At 31.2% G+C, this 16,550-nt stretch overlaps 1 protein-coding gene and 1 long non-coding RNA gene across 4 annotated transcripts in view; one reads left to right on the top strand and one right to left on the bottom strand.

Moving 5' to 3' along the window:
- The window catches only part of LOC129216063 (prolyl 3-hydroxylase OGFOD1-like), a 70,820-nt gene extending 58,415 nt beyond the window's left edge, over positions 1-12,405 (bottom strand). Inside the window, exons 1-5 of one of the 3 annotated variants that reach the window (XM_054850204.1) lie at positions 12,307-12,405; positions 3,535-3,700; positions 2,823-2,971; positions 2,685-2,731; positions 2,478-2,578 (exon numbers count right to left, since the gene is read on the bottom strand). In XM_054850204.1, coding sequence (XP_054706179.1) covers positions 2,478-2,578; positions 2,685-2,731; positions 2,823-2,971; positions 3,535-3,688 — 451 coding nt within the window. In that variant the 5' untranslated portion in view covers positions 3,689-3,700; positions 12,307-12,405. Of the gene's footprint in view, positions 1-149; positions 291-386; positions 442-2,477; positions 2,579-2,684; positions 2,732-2,822; positions 2,972-3,534; positions 3,701-12,306 lie in introns of those variants that run through there. The other 2 variants (XM_054850206.1, XM_054850207.1) reach the window with 2 other exon arrangements.
- Positions 12,406-13,408: 1,003 nt separating this feature from the next.
- LOC129217784 (uncharacterized) lies at positions 13,409-16,013 on the top strand. Its single transcript, XR_008580253.1, has 3 exons — positions 13,409-13,776; positions 15,651-15,762; positions 15,886-16,013. It is a non-coding gene; the product is annotated as an uncharacterized LOC129217784 (long non-coding RNA).
- Positions 16,014-16,550: the final 537 nt, after the last annotated feature.

Here is a 16,550-nt window from a genome sequence, read left to right as displayed (position 1 = left end):
ATGAAAATCTGTTTTAATGGATCAAGAAGCTTAAAAGTGGACAAACAAATTTAATGCATGAAGATGGAGCAGGACAAAGCTAAAATCTTCACTCATGATGAGGATGTTTGGGAATCTCGAGAGATTGTTGTAGCAAATAGGTGAATTACCATCTCTATGATGCAGCATCCTTGAAGCATTAGTCATGGTTTGGTCCATTTAAGCCTTTCACACCCTCCAACCAGGAAAATTGGATCACAGCACATTGTTTCTATTTGATGCAAACTTCTAATGGAGAGTCCATAATCAATCTGCAACAGAAGGAAGGAAAAACGGTGAAATTCGGTTCAAACTTTAGTATGATTTATTCCACAACAGTATGTGTGTCATACAATGGAACCACTTACAGATCTGGGAATCAGGCCAGAAGCTAAGGCCAGAGAAGCCAGAGAGAAGAATCAGGCCAGAAGCTAAAACTTAGCAACCTCAAAACTGTGGAAGATTAGGAGAGAGGCAATTATTAGTGGCAAATGAATTGTTTATTAAAAAGAAATTATCTTGGCCAATTCGGCAAAATCCGAAACTTTGCTTTTGTAACCCTAGCTTTGAAACAATAAAAAATCAGATCCAAAATCGCTAAACTTAAGCTGATGTGTTGGCCTGTGTTACACAGTGGCTCTAGCCAAAACTTAAGGTGAGAGTTGTCAATAGAAATTTATATTAATATCCATTGATATTACAACTTTTATTTCATTGTCCATTGTGCAGAAGAACAATTTGAAAAATAAGGAAGAGGAATGTGAGTAACATTTTCCATGGCTTGCATTGTTGCATGTTTTATGCAGGATTTACAAAAAAAATGCCAAAACATACACTCACAAAAATATAATTATTTTCGAAGACTGCAGTGACTAATTCAGAATACTTCTAGCGAAATTTTCACCTAACAAGAACTCAGACTTCCTCAGAACACAAAAGTTGTTTTATTTGTGCTCTGAATCTTGTTTCTAGTGGAGGATTGGAAATACTTCCGTTTTCTACGATAAGAACCAGTAAACTGTTGAACTTTTATGCAGAAAAACACTAATGAATATTTTGATTAATAAAACAATGTTTATTTTCTTTGTTATTATTATCCTTATTTCTTAAAAGATAATTTGTTAAAAAATGAATTAAAAATTAATTTCTTTCGTAAAAGAATATATTCAATATTTATGACTTTTGAAACTAATAACTAAAAAAGGGAAATGCCAGTAATAATAGAAAAGATAAAAGGAAAGGAAATAGCAAATGTTCAAGAGAAAAAAATAGTTTAAGTTACATAGAGGATTAAAACTGCAAAGAATATCATTGAACTAAAGACCACTTTACATAATTGTATGTCAAAGATGATCAAACTTTTTTTATCCAAGGGCCGCAACACATATTAAAAGGAATCTAGCAGGCCAGAACACATATTTTTTTTACCCCCAAGAAAATATGGGAAATCAAGGAAAAGGAAATAATGTTACAAATCCGCCAAGAATTATTGCTATCATTACTTAATGCTTATGCTATTAACACAAATATTCTATCATCTTCCTATTTCTGACTATTAGGCTCCAGTTTAGCAACAATCGTTCATAATGATGAATGACAATAATTGATTATTTTGAAAGGATCCAGAACATAGTTTTAAATTCATAGTATTGACCATGACAACAAGCTACATGGATCAGCTTAATATATTCGATTTATTATTATCTATAAAAAATTTGACTTCAAGGAAATTGAATTAAAAATTTTTAAAACAATTTCTAATATATATATATATGTGTATATATATATATATATAAAATAAATCATTTAAAATAATTTCCAATATATATATAAATATATATATATCGTAATATATATAATAAATCATCAGACACATGAATAACGAGCTATTACTTCTGAAAAGTCAAAATTATCAACTTCAAAAATAATGGTGATGGAGAAATTTCACCATTAAAAATCATGATCTTTATAATTAATAGGCTGCCTGCTAATTGGCAATGGGCTGATTATCTTCTACCAATTAATTAATAATTTGCTTATGAGTGCCTACCTACTTACATGCATGAAAAATTTCTATTTACCTGTAAAACCACACAATATCAAAAATAATAAATTTTATCAAAATTTATACATGATGAATTGTTTTACTGCAATGTTTTTTTTTTTTTTTTCCAAAATTCCCCCCTATATGTAAAAAAAATCCCTTTCTTTAGAGAACTTCCGAGCTTCTGGTAAAAAATGACTCAAGGCATTTGAGAAAAAAAGCTTAAAAATTCGGGGCTTCCATTAACAAATCAGGGGCAATGGCAGCAGTTAAATATCTCAAGTCTCAACAAGCAACAGCATTGTCCAAAAATGTTATATCTTGGAAATTCAGATAAAGGATATAAAGTTTTTGAAATGTCCACATAACTTTAAGTCATTTACAATCTGAACAGAGCTACTTAAAACAAATTTACCTGTATAGGAATAACATGAGCCAGAAACATCAACTTTTGCTGTTAGTGGAAGTTTTGTTATTTCTTGCATCCATTTTAATAAATCTCCATACAAAAGTTTTCTAAAAGAAAAGAGTCATTTGATTTTCAAAACATTGTAAAAATTGATGAGTAGAATCTTTTCAATAAACAAACTGCCAATCTTTAAATAAATGTGATAATACTTACACAAAATTTGAGATGCATGGATTTTTGCACCGTCCTAAATCCTCTGACTATATAAAAAAATATATATGTTTAAAATATATTTTTTTTTTTAAATTATTTATTAAGAATAAAACTAGTTGAGATTTAAATAAAATGTACCTGCTTAAACTTATATAAATCATTTTGTTTGATTTTCATTTTTAAGTTATCAACTTCTTTCTTCAAATTCTGCACATATTCTGAAGATTCAACAAGATTGCCCATAACAGTGCAAAAAAAGGGATCATTCAAAACGTATGCTTCATTATCTATAAAAGAAGAAATTTAGGATTGTTTTAAATTTCAGTAAATGACATAAAGCTATAAGAAAGTTTCTATTTAAAAGCATTGCCAAAATTTTTTGCTGGCTTAAAAATGTTTTTACTAAATGTTTCAAAACAAAGAGACAGGATAACAATATTCAAAACAAGATATCTTATCCAGTTGACTCTCGATAATTCAAAACATTATAACTCAAATATTCCTTTATTTCAAAGTTTTCTTTTGGTCCCAAAATAACAAGGGCAGATCAGAAAGTATTCCAAGGAGGGGGCGATTGATTTCCAGATACTTACCTTTTTTATGAATCCCCTATAGCATATGTGTTCTAACAATATGCAAAATTGTCTCAAATAAAGGTTTTTTATTTATTTATTTATTTTGAAAACACACACACAAGAACTCTTAAAAGTACTTTTTTAAACATTTTTACAAGAAATATTACAACATAAATAACGAAAATTTTGTGGCTACGCCAGTGCCTGTTACTGCATTGCACAAATGTATTTCATTGATTGCTCAACACAAAAAAAAAGATTGCAACATAACATACCAAAATGCATGGATTTCTTCTTAAGAAAACTAGCAGACATTTCTTCCATGTATTTTTCATCCAAATATTTTCGGCTGATGGATCCTTTTGTTTCATGTGTAGTTGTTTTCTGTCGCTTAGCCCCAGTGATATTTTTCTTACAGCTGCTAGCCATTATAAAAAAATTCTGAAAGACTAGTACGATTGTAAAAAAGGAACATTTTAGTAAAACACCAATAAAATCCAAAAATTTAATAAGTACTAATAAAACTTTAAAAATTAAAAAACAAAAGGAATCAATCAAGAAATGAATATATGCAATTATCACCAACAGTCCTGCCAACCTTTATTAAAGTATAAATTTGACATTAGAAAACTATATGTATATTATTTTTAAAAATATTAATTTAAAAGCAGAATTTTATTTAAATACAGTAACCCCTTGTTACATAAAAGGTCCTATTCAATTAAAGTAAAAATTATTGACCTATAATTCTACAAAAAAAAAAAAAAAAAAATGTTTTACCGGATTACAACGATTTGCTTTGCAAAACAAATAATAATAATTTAAAATATTTTAATTGTTTTATTTTGGAATAATAATGGAAAGTTCAACTTAACTGCAACAAATTAAGTGTATGGAAAATATGCTAGTTTTGTTCATTGATTCCAAAAAGTAGAAAATATTTTTTCTGAAAAATATCTTTTTTTAGTGAAGTCAAATGCAAACCAACACTCATTTTAACATAATTTTTCAGGAAACAAAGGAAAATCGTGATAAATCCCAAGCGATAAAACCAGGGGTTACTGTACCATGAATATAAATGGATAACTATTCATTTCATGCTAATTTTACTAAATTCAAAGAATGAACCCAAACGACGAATCCCAACAATTCATAAAAATAAAGCAGACAATGATCAATTCCCTGCAGTCAATAACAAATTGTTATTATCAGTGAGACTACACTTTTGAAACTTTTTAACACTTTCCCTCTCTCACAAGAGATCATTTTCTCCTCCACCTGTAGAGTTTAAAACTTCCAATCTCTGTATGGAATGTGGTCAAAAACGGTAGAGACAGATCCATATCCAGATATTGTGGGAACTATGTTACAACTGTTGTTCCAAATTTAATGAATAGGGACGATATAATAGCATTATAGCATTAAGTATTTAACTAAGACTCACATCAAATCTCAAAAACCTTATTTTAAAGAGAATACTACCATAAGAACATGGTACAGTATAGCTTGGATTCAACGAGACCCAATTTAACGATTTCCTCAATTCAATGATACATTTCACTGGTCTGGATTTGACTGCATTAAATATCTATGTTCCTTAATTGAACGATGTCCTCGATTTCACAACAAATTTTTTCAATCATTAAATCAAGGTTATACTTTGGAAATCACTTTGGAAATCATATACTTTGGAAATCATAATAATAGCTTCAACAATCAACATACAGTATGGGGCCCCAAATCCAGATTGATTGGGACTACAATATTTCAGATTTCAGAATTTTCCAGATTTCGGATTAAGACTCAAAAAATAGGGAAAACTATCCTGTGGTGCATTATTTCTTATCTGTAACGTTAACCTTGTTTCGCTAACGTTCACGTTAAATTTCTATATTATATTTTGATTAGTCTAAATGAAAGTATACTTCACTTTAAAAACTAGAGACTATACCGAGTAGCACTTTGGCCGAGTACCGAGTACTCGGCCGAGTTACTGAGTACTAATTATGTTTCAAGAAGAACCACCGACACACATGTGATGAATTTTGAACTTACTGGAATAGTAGTATAGACCTCCTTGTCCATATAATAGTTTTTAAAACTAAATTCCTGCTGAAATTTAATTATGCATTATTTAAAAAATTTTGTTTATGCCAAAAATTTTACAAAAAAATTATTTTTAAAATTAAAAATAAATAAATAAAAGGTAAGATTAATCAAGTTGGAATTAAAACAAATTATCCCAATCTAGTACAGTTCTAGTCTGCCAAACATAGATAATTTTTAAAAGCAAATAAAACAAATGTGCAGGAACACTGCAGAAACGTGTTTCTGCGTTACAAGGAACATCTTTTTCAGTGCATAAAATGTGAGCTAAAGAATGTAAAGACATTCGACAAAAAAATCCGACTTTTGTCGGATGCCTAAAAATACACGAGCTCACATTTTGTGCATTGAAAAAGGAATTCTTCGTAACACCAAAAAACGTATCTGCAGTGTTCCTGCACTGTGCTTTTAACGCTGTTTTATTTCCTTTTATTTTTTAAGAGCAAAGGTACTTTTATATTTCATATAACTAATTTCTGCTTGTAGCAAAAATCTATTTTTAATATAAAAATAAGATATTTTCTATACTTACCTTTTTTGCACAATTTTTAATGAATAAGTTTTATTAACTTTGGGGACATTAAAATAAGATTTATTCCATTGAAGCATTACAAACTTCATTATTCTCAAAATTTTGCAGAATATTATATATGCTTGCACTTTTTTATAAATTTTAATATCATTGTTGGACAGTATTCAATTTTTGGCAACTACTCGGTATAGGCCGAGTACCTGATCAAAATTTGGCCGAGTACCGAGTAGTTACCCAGTTCTTGGTATGTTTCTAGTAAAAAATGATATTTTTACTAAAAATAATTTTGTACTTTTATTCAATAGGTTTTGCATCATTTCAAATTTATGAGAAGAAAAAGAGAATTATCCTTAACCAAAAGCGGATGTTAAAATATTGCTGCACAATTACAGCAAAACGCTGCTTTACGCATAACACGTGGCATCGAAAAAAATGTTTTTAAAAAAGCCGAACTAAAAGTACTGGGTTTTCAACAAGTAATTGCCGAACATTAACAATTTTGAACGTTTAAAACTGAAAATACAGTAAAACCTGTCTACAACAATACTGTTGGGACCTAAAAAAATATTGTTATAGACAGGTTATTACTATAGACAGTTTGGTTATTTAAGCTGTCATTTTGCTGGGACCAAGGAAACGATATAGACAGGTTTATTGTTATAGACAGGTTTCACTGTATATGTATAGATAAATGTTTAAGGGGAAAAGTTTCGGAATTTGGTCTTATACTGTTCTGAAAATGAAAATGGTAAAAAATATCAACTGCAGATTATTACAGAAATAGTATCATAATATCTAGAATTAGAAAACATTTATGAATGGAATATTTACTGATACAAAAAGTAAAAATATAATAAAATGCCATTTAAAAGATTTTTCAGAAAAATTCTAACAACTCAAACTTTAAATTCAGATAGAAAAATTCAAACTTTTGCAACTTTAAATAGATACAAGCAAACAGTCTCATTTATGCCGAAAAACAATTGATAATATGACTAAAGCTACTTCAAGTTTTTATACAATGATGTACAAAAATGTCCATCGATGACACTGACTTTGCAAACAGAGACCCTTCAACATGATTGTTACCCTTATAAAACTAAACTCAGTGGCGTAACTGTCCATAGGTGGCTTATAGGGGGTGAAATGATACCTGTGTTACAGTGCTCGAAATTAGCGGTCGTTAGTCGTATTTTGCAACTGTAAATTTCATTTTGACGACCGCGATTTGAAACGTAGTCGTCACTGTGACGCCTAGCTTCCCCCCCCCCCACACTAAGCTTTCACTTTCGGAAGATTTGTCTCCAAAAACATCTGCGTGCGTTGCGATCGCGGAAAATTTCCTGAAAGTATCGCTTTCAGTCGGAAAAGCTTGAACAATCCCCCCCCCCCCCACCAGACTTAGATAAAATGAAAAGCTTTCTGCAAACACAAATCCTAACTGGAAAATTTTCTGCAAATAATTATTTTGCCTAACTCACCCTTGAATAAAAAATTAAATTTATATTCAAATATGAAAGAGACAAAAAAAAAAGTGCTTTAAATCATTTAATTTTTTTTTACAATAACATATAATTAGCTTATTTTTCACCAACTGAAGAAAACTGCCAAAACCATTATTTGTTTTACACATGTGCTTTAAAAGGCTTTAACAGAAATAAACTCTGGGATTTTCTTAAAAATTCCCTTTTAAAAAAAAATTTTTTTTTTTAAATCAACGTTAGCAGTTTGAAAAAAAAATTTCTGCAGAGACAAAAATTTTCTGCGAACGCCGTTCGCCGCGTTCGTCTATATTATGCAAGACTGCCCCCCACCTTTGCCCGCGAACTGTAGCAGCCAGTGTCATTGCAAGCACACCCCTCCATTCCTCCTCTTTCTGGAGTAATCTTTTCTCCCCTTTGTTCCCTTAGTGTTGTTTACCCCCGATCCCCCCACCCCTCCAAAACCGGACTCATCTGAGGGTTGTTTGAGCAGATAGTCTGATCTTTTTCATGTTTCAAGTTCGACCCCCCCATGTCGTAACACGAACGCACGGCGAGCACGAGGATTCCTTTTTCTTGCTCATCTTTCTTTCTTTCTTTTTTTAATCATTGCTAACATCATTTTTTATTTGTTGAAAATATGAGTAAACGTAACTTAAAGTCATGTTTTACGCCACTAAATACTAGCGGAAATAAACTGCCAAGGATTGCCGATGAAGTCGAAATAGAAAAAAATAATGACGAAGTAGATGCCACTTCTAAATGTACACGGAAAATGTCAACGCTGCAACTTTCATCAAGTGGCAAAAGCAGTTCTGTGGTTGGAAAGAAAGGGTGAAGACCTGATGGTATGTAAAGTCTGTAAAGATTTTGGAAAAAAAGAAGATACTGGATTCATCGATGGTTGTCCTACTGCAAGATTCAAAACAATAAGTAGTTTTCTTGTTGATTAGTGCAGGCGGTTCATTCGCTTTTATTTTTATTATTATTTTTAAAGATATTTATTAAATTGCGCTTAATTGTTTTTCAAAACACATCATAAATGCAATTTTCAATACTGAACACGTTCTTCTCGGAATAATAGTTCCGGTGTTTGATATTGCAATCCTTTTGCATCTTGCCGATATTATAATACTTTTAAAATATAGAAGTTATTTTTACATATGCTACGATTAGGTTAGCTTTTTTTCTTTTTTATTTTAATTTATAACATATTATTTTTTCAATACATGCGGACAATGAACACGTGCTTTGCGGGAAGTTTATTTTCGCTTTTGACATTTCAATCCCTTTGAATCTTGTAAATATATTAATATTATTTGGCAATTAGACACATGCCATTTCAGATTGACTTGTTTTCTGCGTTTGTTTTTCTTTTTGATGAATAAATTTATTTTTGAAATCATTCCAACACTAAATTTTTACTTTGGAAAATTGCGTATCGTGTTCGAGATTGCAATCCTTTTGCATCTTGTCAATGTTTTAATACTTTTAAAATCTAGAAGTTATTTTTACATATGCTACCTTTAGGTTAGCTTATTTTCTTTTTTATTTTAATTTATAATATATTATTTTTTTCAAAACATGCGGACAATGAGCACGTGCTTTGCAGGAAGTGTATTCTCGCTTTTGACCTTTCAATCCTTTTGCATCTTGTAAATATATTAATATTTTTTGACAATTAGTCGCATGCCACTTCAGATTAACTTATTTTCTGCGTTTGTTTTTCTTTTTAATGAATAAATTTATTTTCGAAATCATTCCAACACTAAACTTGTACTTTGTAGAAAATTGCGTATCGTGTTCGAGATTGCAATCCTTTTGCATCTTGTCAATATTTTTAATACTTTTAAAATCTAGAATTTTTTTTTTTTTTTTTGGGTTTTATGTCACTAAATTAAGTTAATAGTAATTATGGTATTTGTATAAACTTAGCAGGTGATTTTAAAATGCATTATTTTAATGCATTGTACATATATATCAGCTTGTTTTCATGCATATTATAGTTTAGTATAAATTTCAGCATGTTATTGAACACATTTGCAAATTGCAACCAAGTAAAGCATAACGGCACCTAAGAAAAAAATATTCGTTGCCAATGGCACCTAAGTAGCTGATGCTAATTTCGACCTCTGGTGTGTTATCAATTTCTGGAAGATTCTCAAGAAGATTGTTCGCAGTTCTATTCCTCAATTCTCATAAAGGAAAACCGCCCGTGAGAGGTGTTTCTTCCGATTGTTTAAAGGATACCAAGACCAGAAAATGAATGAAACAGACAATATAAATTTGGGGTTCCATTTCATTGGCCACGAATTAAAAATTATACTTGAGCAAAAAGCACCTTTTCCTCCAAATCAATATTAAAATAGGGCTCATTCGGTGAACATAAAACATATGCAAAAGTAAAAAGTTCTAGTTAAAATTCGCAGTAAGAAGATTCATCAGAATTTTTCAGAAGATAAAGTACTGCACTCTAAATTAACGTTATAGAATAATGAAATGAATTCTTCCTCTAAATATTAATTTTCCTGCAAGAAAAAATGACTTTCTTTTTGAATAAAAGTCAATGAAATCATCTATACAAAAGACGATCAGGGCAATTCCATGGTGTCGGACGTAAAAAATGATGAAAAATTTCTCAGTTTTAATTCCATTTGGGGCATTCCACGGTATTTTTGACATTTATGCAGAGTCCGTAACGTGACCTTTTTTGCCATAACTTTTTTATTTTTTGTTTAATTAGCATATTATTTCATTTTGATCTTTTCCTACCAACACACCAGCTCAAATTAAAATAATTTGCAAATCAAACGGAAAATTAAAAAGTTATGGCAAAAAAAGGTCACGTTACAGACTCTACATAAATGTCAAAAATACCTTGGAATGCCCCATTTACCAAATATAAACTGTTCCATAATGATCAAATTTATTTACAAGATACTTACTACATCCCACTGAATAAAAAATCATGTTGGTTTTTCAAAATATATCCCTAAAATATAAATTTAAAAAATTTAAAGAGTTGGTGTCGGACGTAAACACACAAATAGTAAAATTGATGGTTCACTTAAAAATTATTAAAAATCTGTGAATTGGCTTACATTTTAATTTTAAAAACAGCATAATTCTAAAGTACACTTATGATTGAAGCATATATCAGTTTTCAAATGATAGAATAAGGAATAAAATCATTTAAAAAAATATTTTTAGCTTGGTGTCGGACGTAAATTGTTCACATTGAATGTAAACTATTGCTCTTAAATGTAAATACATAACAATGATTACAGTTATAAATATGTAAATTATAGGTTACATATACTGAAACAAAATTTATGAAGTAAATTCAAAAGTAGGGTTGATTGGGGGAAGTGGGACACTGGGGTAAGTGGGTCACCCCCCCCCCCCCAAAACTGAAATATAAATATGGTTTTTATACTTTTTTACATTGATCATGTCATGGTTCATCATAGTGATTAGTTTTGCATATATTTGGGTTAAGTGGAATTTTTTTCTAGGTCAGAGAACTTAGTCAAAAAAAAAAATCTGAACAATATTTTTTGGCGAGTTTAAGCAGCATTTTTCAAAGTGTTTCCCGGTTAGCATTTATTTTTTTATGATCATTAAACATTCATGTACAGTTTAACTTAAAGTACATACTGCAATCAGAATTTTTGTGTAAAATATTATTAAAAATTGTTTTAGAGGAGGGGCCCCACTTACCCCGTAAAATTTTGCTATAAGACATCCCCACACTATGGGGTAAGTAGTTTCCCCCCCCTAACAGTGAGGATTTGAAAATCAAAAGCAACTTTGATGAAATATTTGTATTAGTGAAATACAAGACAACTATGATGACTTAGTAGGAATTGATAGTTCAGCTACAAAAGCTGGTGATTAGTTATTTGTGAAACTTACATGAAAGAAAACCATCAATATTTATATGGGTTGAATGTTGATAATGGTTCTTCCTTAGGCAACTTTACATAGACGCAGTCATTTAGTGTTTCAAATTTCTTTTTACACTTATAGTTTTGGCAAAGTTGCCAAAATTGATCTTAATCAACTGTATTACGTTCATTCAACACACCTTTTCTCAAAAGTGGTCCTACTTACCCCTATCAACCCTAAATGTATATATAATAAATTCATTAAGTTGTTTTTTATGCATGTTTCACTTTAACTTTGACATTAAAGGCAAAAAAAGGAGAAACACAGTTGAAAACATATGTTATTTAATGGAATGTCACAGTGTCGGACGTAAATGGTGTCGGACGTAAAAAAAATTTTACGTCCGACACCTAGATTTTAGTAAAAAATATTCACTTGTTACAAAATTAAATGAGGTTACAACAAAGAGATTGAAATTCTTACTTTGTACCCAAAAATACATGAATGTAGCTTTAAAATTATTGGCTCAGCACAATTAACTGCCCATTTTGGTGTCGGACGTAAAACACTTAATGTACCCTAGAGGAATTCTTTTACAAATCAAAATGAATTATATTTTGACACATTTTTGCAACATCACCAGCAACACTCTGTATCTTTAAATGGTTATTCATCTCAATTCATAATATTAGCATGTATTTTTTGGAAAAAACAGAATTTCTTCGAGAATCTCCAAATATGGTTTGAAAATACTCAAGATGTTGACCTTGGTTTAACCTGCTGTAACTTATTTATAACTGAAGTGATCAAATTTTAGACAGGCATTTCAAAATATACAACTCTTTACCTTTAAAATGACACCTCATTTGTTTACAAATTTTAATTTTGAAAATTTGATCATCTGGTTGACCTTATCATGGAATTGCCCATCATCGTCTCAGCGAAACACGATATAAATAATGAATTACAATGCATTTCAGAAAACAAAACAAATTAAGTCATAGAATATTCGTAAGAAGTAAAAAAACATTGTAAATTACATATTATATCTGATAATTTCTGTTATTTTAAAATATTTAGCAATGTATAATCGTATCAACGTAAAACAAAAAAAAACACGTGCGTAATCAAAACATTTGTTTTCTTCACTTCTTATCAACAATAAGTAGAGCATATAAAAAAAGGTTGGAGAAATCAATGACTGAAGTACCAAATTATCTATAAATATGAGTTTGAATTTTTTTAATAGACCTTATTCACGGTTTGGCAATGGTCCCATCAGCTGTCCTACTGCTAAAAAAAACTCGTTTTATTTAAGGATTAAGGCCGGAGGGCCTCGGGTTCGATCCTTGCTGGTCGAAGACCCACCGTCGTCATTAAAGGGGACTGGGCGACGTTAAATATGCTCGTGGTCTCAATGTCCTCCAAGTGAAACGATACCTCTGGGGGTGCTAGCACCAGGTAGCTATTAGCTCTTGGACTAGTTCTAAATTCTCATTAACTGCTCGATCCGGTGATGGTGCTGCCATCTATCGGTATATAAAATAATAATGGAGGCAAGGCACTAAGTATGCAGCCCTCGACATAAATGCAGTTGAAGTCAGTTGTGACTCTGAATCGAATCGAATCGAATTTAAGGATTACTGGACTTCATGCGCATAATGAACATGTTTAGGGCTTCAAAAGACTTACGAATGCATGGAAAATGCCGAGAAACGGGGAAAATAAAAAGAGAATTCGAGTTTTCACCATGTTTTTGATAAGGAACCAAAGAGGCTTAAACCCATGAAAATACGATAATAAAGAGAGTATTTCGTATCAAATGAATCGTTCATCATTCTTTTACAACGTTTCTTAGTTAAAAACGTAAAAAACCTCCAATTTTTAAATAGAAAGAAGAGTTTATAAGCCACACAAAAGCAAGTGTTATAATACGCTGTAGTGCCGGATTTTCGTCTGCTACAGTTCCCACAATGCACTGCAGTGAGGGTTTTTACCCGCAGTGACGTCAGGTGAATACTGTCCATAGTTTTCTTCTTTGAAAGAGCAACCTAGCCGATTTAGCCAAAATGAATGGGATACTTTCACGCCAAGAAGAAGAACACCGCGGATACGGCTCCTTATGCAAAACAAACGCACATGGTAATGTTAAAGGTATTGGGAGCGTGGCGTTAGCTGTCGAAATTAGGTTTTTTCGTAAAGAAAAATGCTAACAAGCGGTTGTGCGTGTAGATGAACGAATAATGATGATAAAGAAGAATGCAAGGAGCAGGAAATATCCCTCAAAATCGTTCCACATTCAACTACAGAGCTAAAAAAATAAATCGGTTGTCAATGTCAAATCACGATATTCAAGGTTGTCACGACGGCCATGTATGACCACAAGGATTTTATCGGACTAAAAAAGAGTACTGAAAACTGATGCTGTGTCAACTTTTTCTTTCTTTTTGTGCAAGCCATCTTGTAAGAAGGAGGAATACAAATTTTATGCCTCGAGCTGCTGAAGCATAGTAAGTTATTTCGTCATTAATCTACACTTTATAGTCGTTATGTTTACATCAGTTTTGCCCATGTAAAGTTGAATGATATATATAATACTTCTTGAATTTTCATTTATTCCCGTTAAAAAAAAATCAAATAATGGAATTTTTATAAACAAATCATTCATTTTTTTCAGTTTTTTTTTTTTTAGCTTTGAGTATTAAAAAAATGATGTTGTAAACTTGTCTCACTATTAGTACAAAAAAAAAAAAAAAAAAAAAAAAAAAAAACTATACCACCAAGTGCAAAAAAACTATAAATTATTTTCTCTTGTTGAATACAAAGGTTTATTCTACTAGTCCTGCAATTACCTGAATTCATTCTTATTTCCTTCATCCCCGAACATTAGTTCTCAGGTTAAATAAATTTTCAACATTCATATACAGCTCATGCATTCCATTGATTCAGGTATATTTCCTGCTGAAGGGATGAAGAACACTTATCATTCTATATTTATCATTGGATGATTAAACATATTTTCTATACTGTATACATATTATGTGATTCGCCAAATCTCGTACCATAAATTGAATGCCAAGCAGTGCACCTTCAATGCAAAATTACTTTTCTGAGTACCTACAGGTCTGCTTTACTGTTATACTATGTTCGGTGTGAGGGCCCAACGAGAATACAAACATTTTTGAAAAAGCTGTTGAAGTGAAATTAAGAAGTGCATTTCAAACCAATGTACAGTACAGTAGTCTCGTTAATCAAATTTAAAAATTTCTTTAAAAATCCTGTTTTTTCATTGATATAATTTTAAGTTATGAAAGTAAAAATATAACTCTGAGTGCAAGAAAGATTCCATTTATATTTTGATCTATTAATGAAGCATTTTCATGACCGTGCTTCATTGAAATGTCACTTATGTTTGAAACAGAAGATAAGTAGACTAATTCTTTGTTAGGAAATACAGTCAACTCTCGATAACTCGAAGTCCCATGGGCTAAAACGTTCGAGTTGTTGGTACTTCGAGTTATGGGGAATTTTCACAACAGTCTCAAAAGTTTGGCATCTGATGAAAACTTCGAGATAAAGGAATATTCGAGTTATTGAGATTTGACTGTAATGTGGAAAATTATTCATATGTTTTTAAATGTCTTGTAAACAATTCTAATTTTTGTAACAAAACATAGTTTTTTTTTTTCATCCCGATACAAAATTGTTATGCCTCTTTAAGGATCTCTTTCGCTTTTTATACGTAGTATCCTGATTTTTGATTCTCCAGCGTTACGAACAGGACATTTTTTCCGAAAATCGCTCATTTGTTGTTCATTAATATTCTTGCATTTTCAACAATTGCTTATTTGTGTTTTTTTTTTTTTTTTTTGAGCAATAACGATTGCTAATTGTTTTCATTTGACCATCCTTGGCGTTGTGGTTCCTTTTTCAGCTTGGACCGGGAGCCTCTGCAGGCACGGCTCCTCTGGTCCTAACCACTGTCCTCTAAAATCAGCTCGGCGGTGGTGTTCATGTCCTACTTACACACACGCTCATACACTCACACACGCTTTTACACACATACGCACGCGCCTTCGTGCATACACACAGGTCTACGCACACACACAAGCCGACACATGCACGAACGCGCGCCTACATATACAAAACTATAAACACGTAACCGCCCAGGCCCAGGAGAAGGGGCAGGCTTGGAGGGACAGGAGACGTTTCCAGAAACAATAACTCCAATGAGTAGGGTCCTGTCGCAACTCATGATTGCGAAAAACATAATTTGGATTCAAAATTTCATAATTCAAATTAATTTTTCTTTTTTTTTTTGTCAAATGTTGAATTTTGATAACTTTTCTACAATTTTATTCATTTCTTTTATTTAAAATATTAGGCAAAGGACAAAGTGTGCTAACTCAATGAAGGCTTGCACCCATGAATATTTTTGAGAACCAGTCAATTCAAGTAAATGTTTTTCTTTTGGACATTAAAGTATCACACTAGAGGTATTACTTTTAATATCTTTTCTGTTTATAAATGATTTTTTATTTTTCAAAGTAAATAAAATATTTGTGTAATGTCCTTACATAAAATTATTGATTTTCCACACACAATTTTGTATTTTTTAGTTTCCTGCTGCATTTTCAGATGGATGAACATTTATAAATGGAGAAATGTTCCAATTCTTACACCTTCATTGGATACATACCTGGTATAAAATTTTCCCATTAGTTAGAACTATCTAACAACTCTTGTAAATGATTATTACACCATCAATTCTTAATGACATTTTAAAAATAGTAGCAAATATCTTTTCTGTGATGGAAATATACCTCCTGGGGAACCCGCCTTGCTTCTGCAAAAAGGGGTAATGCGCTTATTGCATCATACCTCCAAAGTGGCATCCCCACTAGAGTGCTTTTGATCTTAGGTCATGTTCAGAAGCTGTTTTATGATGCTCCTGTCTGGATGCCACTTTAAGGTAGTGTGGAAATTGATGCAGAACTTTATCTTTCTTAAAAAACCTTTCATACTCAAACGAGAAGGATTTGCATGCAACATATATTTCTAGGTTATCACAGTTGAAGTGGCTAACATCCCATCAGATTCATTGGCATAGCGAAAAATTTTGCACACAAGAAGACTGATTTTCATAAAAACAATGGATTTTTTTTGAAAATAAAATTATTTTATTTGAATGTGTCATTGTTATTTTTTATACAAACTGTTGAACATTCAAAATTGGTTTTAAGACTAATGAGTAATATGTATTTCAAGCATCAAAAAGTTTTCC

This window comes from Uloborus diversus, chromosome 2 (genome assembly GCF_026930045.1).
Source record: "Uloborus diversus isolate 005 chromosome 2, Udiv.v.3.1, whole genome shotgun sequence".
In the NCBI taxonomy this organism is placed as follows: domain Eukaryota; kingdom Metazoa; phylum Arthropoda; class Arachnida; order Araneae; family Uloboridae; genus Uloborus; species Uloborus diversus.
This window is presented reverse-complemented; position numbering and strand designations above follow the sequence as displayed.